Source organism: Saccopteryx leptura, chromosome 6, assembly GCF_036850995.1.
Source record: "Saccopteryx leptura isolate mSacLep1 chromosome 6, mSacLep1_pri_phased_curated, whole genome shotgun sequence".
NCBI classification, from domain to species: domain Eukaryota; kingdom Metazoa; phylum Chordata; class Mammalia; order Chiroptera; family Emballonuridae; genus Saccopteryx; species Saccopteryx leptura.
This window is the reverse complement of record NC_089508.1, coordinates 160,644,608-160,653,506: the sequence shown is the minus strand read 5'-3', so window position 1 is coordinate 160,653,506 and position 8,899 is coordinate 160,644,608. Positions and strand designations below refer to the sequence as shown.

The 8,899-nt window shown below is 45.0% G+C and overlaps 1 protein-coding gene across 1 annotated transcript in view; it reads left to right on the top strand.

Annotated features, from left to right (window-relative positions):
- The first annotated feature begins 6,387 nt into the window (after positions 1–6,387).
- ETF1 (eukaryotic translation termination factor 1) overlaps positions 6,388–8,899 on the top strand; it is a 29,661-nt gene continuing 27,149 nt past the window's right edge. Inside the window, exons 1-2 of the mRNA XM_066342975.1 lie at positions 6,388–6,529; positions 6,691–6,794. Of these exons, the coding sequence (XP_066199072.1) occupies positions 6,709–6,794 (86 nt within the window). The 5' untranslated portion in view covers positions 6,388–6,529; positions 6,691–6,708. The remainder of the gene's footprint in view (positions 6,530–6,690; positions 6,795–8,899) is intronic.

Below are 8,899 nucleotides of genomic sequence, written 5' to 3'. Positions count from 1 at the left end.
AGCCGAGGCTCCATTGGAGCAAAGATGGCCCGGGTGCTGGGGATGGCTCCTTGGCCTCTGCCCCAGGCGCTAGAATGGCTCTGGTCGCGGCAGAGCGACGCCCCGGAGGGGCAGAGCATCGCCCCCTGGTGGGCAGAGCGTGGCCCCCTGGTGGGCGTGCCGGGTGGATCCCAGTCGGGTGCATGCGGGAGTCTGTCTATCCTCATTTCTAGCTTCAGAAAAATACAAAAAAAAAAAAGATTTGATGCTTCTCATCTCTCTTCCTTCTTGTCTGTCCCTATCTGTCTCTGTCTCTGTCACACACAAAAAAAATCTTCAAAACAAAAACCAATGTTTATCAGGGTAGTAAAATTGCTGATATATATTTTAAAAAGACCCCAGCAGCCCAATATTTTCCTTTCTTAACTGGTATAATAAGGTGCTTCAGGCTCATCTTGTTCATTTCTTTTTTTTTTTTGTATTTTTCTGAAGCTGGAAACGGGGAGAGACAGTCAGACAGACTCCCGCATGCACCCCGGGGTCCACCCAGCACGCCCACCAGGGGCGACGCTCTGCCCACCAGGGGGCGATGCTCTGCCCCTCCGGGGCTTCGCTCTGCTGCGACCAGAGCCACTCTAGCGCCTGGGGCAGAGGCCAAGGAGCCATCCCCAGCGCCCAGGCCATCCTTGCTCCAATGGAGCCCCAGCTGCGGGAAGGGAAGAGACAGACAGAGAGGAAGGAGGGTGGGGGGGTGGAGAAGCAGGTGGGCGCTTCTCCTATGTGCCCTGGCCGGGAATCGAACCCGGGTCCCCCGCACGCCCGGCCGACGCTCTACCGCTGAGCCAACCGGCCAGGGCCCTTGTTCATTTCTACCTCAGTCCTGATACTTCTTTTATACCGTTATCTATTTGTTTAACTTTCCTGTATTTTCCTCTGAAAAAGACTAAGTTTAAGGACTGTATACTACATCTTAAAATTTTCAACATTTTATCCCAGTGCTAAAAAGAAAAATGATACACAAATATGGAATTGAACGAAAAGACTAGATATGTTTAGGTATTCTGTAAGTATCTCAAGAGTAAAATAAGAAAAGGTACCTCTGAAAACATTAAGCACTTGCCTGACCAGGCGGTGGCGCAGTGGATAGAGCGTTGGACTGGGATGCAGAGGACCCAGGTTAGAGACCCCGAGGTTGCCAGCTTGAGCGCGGGCTCATCTGCTTTGAACAAAAGCTCACCAGCTTGAACCCAAGGTTGCTGGCTCGAGCAAGGGGTTACTCGGTCTGCTGAAGACCCGAGGTCAAGGCACATATGAGAAAGCAATCAATGAACAACTAAGGTGTCGTAACGCGCAATGAAAAACTAATGATTGATGCTTCTCATCTCTCTCCATTCCTGTCTGTCTGTCCCTGTCTATACTTCTCTCTGTCCCTGTAAAAAAACAAAAACAAAAAACATTAAACACTTACTTTCTCCCCAAGTAGTCTACAGACATGGCTCAATCTCACCCTGCTAATTATTCTTTCATGTCATAGGAAGACCGACTGTAGCTAGTGAGGGCTCCCTAAAGCAAAGAGTTCTTTAAAAAAAGAAAAAATAATAATCTTTTTAACAAGTCTACAAATTGGTATAATGTTTGGTCATACAGGGAGGAAACTGCTGTCATTTCTTAGTAGTAACTCCCCCTCCCACTGAAGGGTTACATTTCACCAGTGGGTGTCCACAGGAAAGGAAATGCTACCTTACATTTGCCTACTTCTTTTTTTTTTAAATGATTTTAGAGAGAGAAACATTGATTTGTTGTTCTACTTATTCATGCGTTCATTGGTTGATTTGTGTATGGTGCCCTGACCAGGGATCGAGCCCACAACCATGGCATATCAGGACAATGCTCTAATCAACTGAGCTACCCCGCTAGGGCCTACACTTGCCTACTTCAAGTCCCTTTCACATACATTACACTCCATAGTTAAGCAATGTTTTATGTCAATTTACACACATCTTAAATCCTTTGAGTTTTATACTGTACTACTAAAGCTTAATTACCATAACATTTCTCTATGTAAGGACAGAATCTACAGAATGCATTCCTCAAATTCATTATGCTTAAGTATAGCCAAGAACTTCAAGACAGACTAGACATTCCTGTATTGATCTTCATCTACTTCATGAAGTTGTTAGCACTTTAGAGGTAGTCTAATCCAGAAATTTATTTATTTATTTATTTATTTATTTATTTAATGATTTTAGATTGAGAGGACAGGAGAGAGAAGCATCGATCTGTGCCCTGTCCAGTGATAGAACCAGCAACCTTTGTGTATCAGGACAGTGCTCCAACCAATCAAGCTATCCAGCCACAGCTAATCCAAAGATTTTTCAAATTAATTTTTATTTGTATAGGCACAAAATCTTTTTTTTTAAACAAAATCTTACATGGAACTCTTTGATTGATGGATCAGGGGCAGGGAAAACCCACACATAACTATAAAGGTAACTAAGAAAAAGTCATTTATTCTACATAATATAGTTAGGGTATAAAAATACCCAATATTTTAAACTCTGACTCTGGAAAAATCCAAATTTCTAACAACACACTAGCCAGTGAAGCAGGAAAAACATCCCAAAGACCTATTTTGCTGGCTCTTTCCACCATGAGAAAAAAAAAGTATCCCTAGGAATTATACTTTGGATCTGCTCTACTTTTAGTATTTCAACTTTATTTTCTGCAGAATGATGAAGTTGTTTCACAGGTCCTAGCGAACAGAACTAGGAGAAACTAAAAATACAACATCCAATTATGATAATGATGATACATGCTTGCTATAAATGGTACTAGTCACTTTATGCAAGTAATGTAATCCAACAATACTCCCACAAAATAGGCATCTTCATTTTACAGATACGAAAACTTGAGATTCTGTGAGATTTAAGAAGTTGAACTGCCCAAGGTAAGAAGCAGAGTCTGCATTCAACCTTACGGCTGCCTAGATCGAGAGGTCTTTCCTTTATAACTGCATCAAATTCCAGAAGAGTCAAGCGTATTTAACAGTCCTTATCAAACCTTCCACAACCATCCCTCCCATTTTTTTTCATCTTGGCTCCTCTTGAACTGGCCACCACATTAGCAATCAACTATCTCTGTACCTAACAGCACTATATTCTCAAACTGCTACTGGTGTTTTTAACATCAAAAACAATCTATCCCCGCCTGACCAGGCAGTGGCACAGTAGATAGAGCGTCGGACTGGGATGCCGAGGACCCAGGTTTGAGACCCCGAGGTCGCCAGCTTGAGTGCAGGCTCATCCGGTTTGAGCAAAAGCTCACCAGCTTGGACCCAAGGTCGCTGGCTCGAGCAAGGGGTTACTCCGTCTGCTGTAGCCCCACGGTCAAGGCACATATGAGAAAGCAATCAATGAACAACTAAGGTGTCACAATGCGCAACGAAAAACTAATGATTGATGCTTCTCATCTCTTTCCGTTCCTGTCTGTCTGTCCCTGTCTATCCCTCTCTGACTCTCTGTCTCTGTAAAAAAACAAAACAATCTATCCCTCTTTTCTCTCCACCCATACCAACTAGGAATGTCATCTATACCCAAAGCAATATTTAAGTTTATTACCTGCCCTGGCCAGTTAGCTGGCACATCATCCAGATACACCAGGGTTTCAGGTTCATGTGCAGGAGTCAACCAGTGAATGCATGGATGTGTGCAACAACAAACCAATGTTTCTTTTTTTCTTTCACCTTTCCTCTCTAAAAAAAATATATATTTTTTAAGTTTATTACCTAACATTAGAGCTAGGAAAGAAATTCTACGGCCAACAAGTACAAATCATTTTCCAGAGAAGGGCAACCAGAAGTTATTTATTCCATTCTCACCATACAGCATTTAGAAAAAATTTTTATTACCCTATCACAGGATGTTCCTTCTACACACAGAATGGTCATGCTCCCATTTAAAAAGGCCTGTCTTTGCTGAAAGAAATAGCATCTCTTTTCTGTTCCTCCCAAATTTCTTCTGCTAAGGATCCATGTCAACCTTTGCCTGTGACACACTGATTTCCAATACTAAATTTGGAAACTGTAAATTTGCAGCAAATTGGGGTTACAGTTAAACTACCTGAGTCTAGACTACTCTAAGAAACAAGTTGCATATCTTGGTAATCAACAAGTTTGAAGGATTCAAAGGTTGAGAAACAGCAATTCTCTCCAGACTATCACCCTGTTTGCTTCTTCTGCATGAATCACACAGAAAAGCAAGCTTGGAAGTTAAGTCTACAAAACCTGTGAAGCCATCCACTATGGACAAGAAACAACACTATAAGCATAAACATAAAAATGAGCAGGAGGCCCTGGCTAGTTAGGTCAGTCGGTTAGTGTGTCATCCCAACGCCAAGGTTGTGGGTTCAATCCCCGGTCCGGGCACATACAGGAAGCAACCGATAAATGCACAACTACGTGGAACAAGAAATGAATGCTTGTCTCTCTCTCTCTCTCCTTCTTTCTCTCGAAAATCAACAAATAATAATCAACTTTTAAAAAGTTATGTAGTGTGTGAACATATGCCAAAAATTACAAAATAGAACCTTAAGTGGAGATTCCAGCCTGGGAATGCATTTGCTGGGGGAGAAGACTTGCTCTACAGGAAGTCTGTGTCCCTACCCCATGGAAATACTGCTGCTGCATGATTAAATGCACTGAACATTGAGTCTGGAAACCATAAACTAAATTTGTGATTACGAACAAGTACCTGTCACCTTTCTTTGCCTCAGTTTCCCGATCTGTGAAATGTAGGTAACACCACTCGCCCCATAGTGTGAAGAGTTACAATAACATGCAAAAAAAAGATTCAAAGCCCAAACAAATGCAATCGCCTTACTGACATCACCATTTTTCATGTCTCATAAGCAATCTCAAATAGGCCTAAGATGAAGTTTTCAGTCATCTTCCAAAACCTCATTTTTCACATCTCAGTAAATGTAACTCTATCAGTACCCTGGGAGCCATTCTTGCTCTTCCTCCGCATCTAACCCATCATCCAATCCTATCCAGGCTAAGCCCCACACATCACTCACTTCTTTCTGCACGTCATCTCCCTATTCTAAGCTACATTGATGTCACATAAATTACTGGAGCAACCAGAATGATCTTTAGGCTTCCAATTCTGCTCTCTCCAATTCAAGCAAATCCATCTCCTTAAAAACATAACTGTATCTTCACGTCACCTCCCCATCTCTACACCCTTTATTAAGCTGTGCATTGTTCTTAAGAGAAAGCGGCTAAACTCTTACACCTAGCATCCCAGGTTTTACCCGATACCCTGCCTCCTCCTCACGCCATTCTCTCCAATCCGGACTTTGCTCCAGCACGCTGACTTTTTGTAGTTCCTCAAATGTGTTATGCTTCTTCCTGACAAACTCCAGCTTATCCTTTGGGTCTCATTCCGAAGTTAGGCACTTTTTCATTATACTCTCACAGCGGTCTGAACTACTCGTAATTATTTGATTACATAAAAGTAGTATAAAAGCAAAAACGGTGATTAAACCAACTAAACTGAAAGCTCTACGAAGGTAGGCACTGTTATCTGGTTCACCTCAGCATCCTCAGGAAAACCGGGTTTGCCCAAATCTGGGGCCGAATATTTGAATGTTCCAGAAGACAAAGTAGCTAACTAAAAATCCTTACTCAGAAAGAAAAAAGTTCTAACTTACATAGCTCCCCATATTACTTCAACACTCTTGCCACTTGCACTCTGAACAGATCAGACTAAACCTTAGGATCGGACACCCTTGGTCTCAAACTTCAAATAGCTCTGTCCCCCACCCGAACACTGAGGCGAGAAGGAACGTGCCTTTTTTGCCCCTGCAGGTGGCGGGGTTGCGAAGCACCCGGCGGAAGTTTCCTCATCCGGATACCCTGGCTGAGAGTCAGAACTCTAAACCCAGCAATAGTGACGCACGAAAGCCAGAACACTTCGTCAGCTGTGAAGCCGCGAAGGGCTCCTCTGAGGCTTCTCAGGCGCAATTCAAACGCCGCGTCCGGGCCCGAGCGCCTACCCGCGCGTCTCAAACCTTCAGAAGTCTATTCGATTCAAAGAGGTGGGGCAGTGCCTCGCCCTTTAAGAAACTCCCCTATTCGAGCCGGGCGGTGCTGAGTAGACCCTCGCGAGAGCCACCGGATTCGCCCGCTTCCTCCTCTCAGCTTGCCGGGCCGGAAGGAAGACGGTACTTCCCCGCCCCTGGCCTTATCTCACAAGCAGCGCGGTCTCAGCTGTAGCCAATTGGCAGGCTCATTGTAGGCCGCGGCGCAGAGAGCCAATGGAAAGTCGCGGCGCGCGCAGAGCTTTCCCTTTTCCTCACAGGTCCCCTCCCTTCCGCCCGCCGACTTCCACTCAGCCCTTGGCGGAGGAAGTGATGTCACAGGCCCCATGTGAGCGGATTGCAACACATGCAGCTGCCAGGAGAGAGGGAGCCGGTGTCCTACGTCAGAGCCGCCGCCGCGGAGCCGCCGCCGGGGAGGAGCAGCTGCTGCCGCCCAGGACTGGGCCTTTAGGTAAGCCAGGGGGAGAGAATGGCCAGCTACCACCACGGCGGGTCGCACGGGGCGGGAAGAGGAGGGCCTCTCGGGGGTGGCAAGGAAGGGGGCCTCTCTGCCCCAGTGGCGGCGCTAACTCTGTGGTCTTGGTGTCTCCGGGCTCCGCCGGGCCGCTCTAGGGAGGAGGAGGCGAGAAGATGGCGGACGACCCCAGTGCTGCGGACAGGAACGTGGAGATCTGGAAGATCAAGAAGCTGATTAAGAGCTTGGAGGCGGCCCGCGGGTGAGCGCTGCGTCCGCGTCTCCCCCCCCCCCCCGTGCCCTCTTGGTAGCCGGACCCGTAAGGATGGCCGCCCCCGCGCCGCATGGCCAGATGAGGAGAACCAGACACTAGCTAGCTCCCGCCTTCTGGACCTTTGAGTAGTTGTCCCTGACCCAGGGGCGGGGTCTACGCGATTGGCCTGAGAAGGGTCCTTCCCCCGCTTGAGGGTAAAAAGGGCCTGGTCCTAGGGCTCAGACCACTCGACCCCCTCGTGACAGGCCACTGCTACTTTTGGACCCCTCCTAGGTCCTCGAATCCAGCTGCTTCCTCTTCGAGCTCCAGGTGCTGCCACCAAACTCGGGTGTTGTTGGGGAAAAGGGCTTGGCCTTCCTTTCCGAACGCCCTTCCCTAATTTACTCCCTTCCTCTTCCTTCACGTTCCTCAGCCAGACCTTGTTAAAATGGCCTCTCCTATCCAGGCCTCTGGGACTCGGTTGGGTGAAGTTTGGATGGGACAGGAAGGAGAAATGGTCAGAGACAATCTCTTTCTGACATCCCCTGCTTTCTCTGGGTCTTGCAACTCGCCCAAGATGACTTCTCTTAAATCCTCTAATTACTCCGGAGCTTCCTAGTTTTGTCTATTTGAGGACTCACCTATAAACTGAAAATGCCAATGTGTGCTGGCTGGGATAGTAGGGGAGGTTTTGGTTGATGAATCTATATCTGTATATCCAGGAAAAATCCAGGTTATAGGTCGTTTATATGAATGGCAACAACAAGGGTCCCTTTTGGCTTCTCTGGAACTTCTGGGGTTAGAGGTGGCTGATGCTTGCTGAAAATCAGAGTTGAATTAGGTGGGCTGGAGTCTCCTTTTGTAAATTTTGATAAGGAACTGTAGGTACATCCACTGTGGAAAGGGTAAACTAGTTTGAAACGGGCTTTATGTGCTTTAAAAAGAAATGTTTTTAATTACTCATTTGGGGAAGGAATGTCAGAGGTGTTCCTGTTTTCTCATTTATTTTTCCCCAGTCATAGAAATTTACTTCTAGGAAATAGCTCAAAAAGAAACTGGGACGTTACATATTTGTGTGTCTGAGCATTCTTAGAACAGCAGAGTGACTTGCCCCAGGCCATTATGAAAATTCTCAGTGTAGGAATTAAACATTTTGGTTTTGGGTTCCAGCCCAAGTTTGTCCTTGATTGTTAGTAAGTTCTTAATTGTTATTGCTTTATGAAATAAGGTAAACTTAGTTCCATGGAGGGCCCAAATTCTTTGAATTTTATAGAATATTCAAACCTAGTTAATAATTTTGCAGGAATTTGAACACAAATAGTTTTTGCTACATAGTAGAAGAAATAATTATTCCCCAAATGTGAGAATACTGTGTGTGTGTGGGGGGGGGGTAATATAGGTCATGACCCATTATGATGCACTACCAAGAATTAGCCGAGTTCTTTTGTTTCACTAGGATCTTCTGTTGTGTTACTTGAATCCCTCAATTGAGTATGGCTTTTATTTATTTATTTATTTTTTTAGATTTTATTTATTCATTATAGAGAGAGAGAGAGAGAGAGAGAAGGGGGGAGGAACAGGAAGCATCAACTCCCATATGTGCCTTGACCAGGCAAGCCCAGCAACCTCAGCGTTTCCAGGTTGACACTTTATCCACTGCGCCACCACAGGTCAGGCTGAGTATGGCTTTTATAAGTTGCTGCTGTTGCAGTGTTGTTTCAAGTTGGCTGTGACTTACCGATTTGTTCTCATTTAATTTGGAAGCAGGTTTACACATTAGCATTTGCATACATTGTATTTTCTGAAGAAGTCTAGCCTATGATTAACACCTGTAATTTGTCTGTTGTCCTTGTGAAGTAACATTGAAGAAATAACACTGCTTAATAAGTAACAGCATTCTTTTCTACTGCTTCAGGAAGCTCATTCTTAAATTTGTTTCTAGCCCCTTGAAACTTTTATGCTCCCCTTTAAAGCTTTAAAAGTTTATCTCTTTGATTTGCAAAGTGCATTCAAGTTTAAATGAAGTTCTTAAACACAACTTTTCTTCCAAGTGCAGGAGTTTATAGACATTTTAGACTGGATTAAAGCTGTTTAAAATATCCAGGAGTAATCTT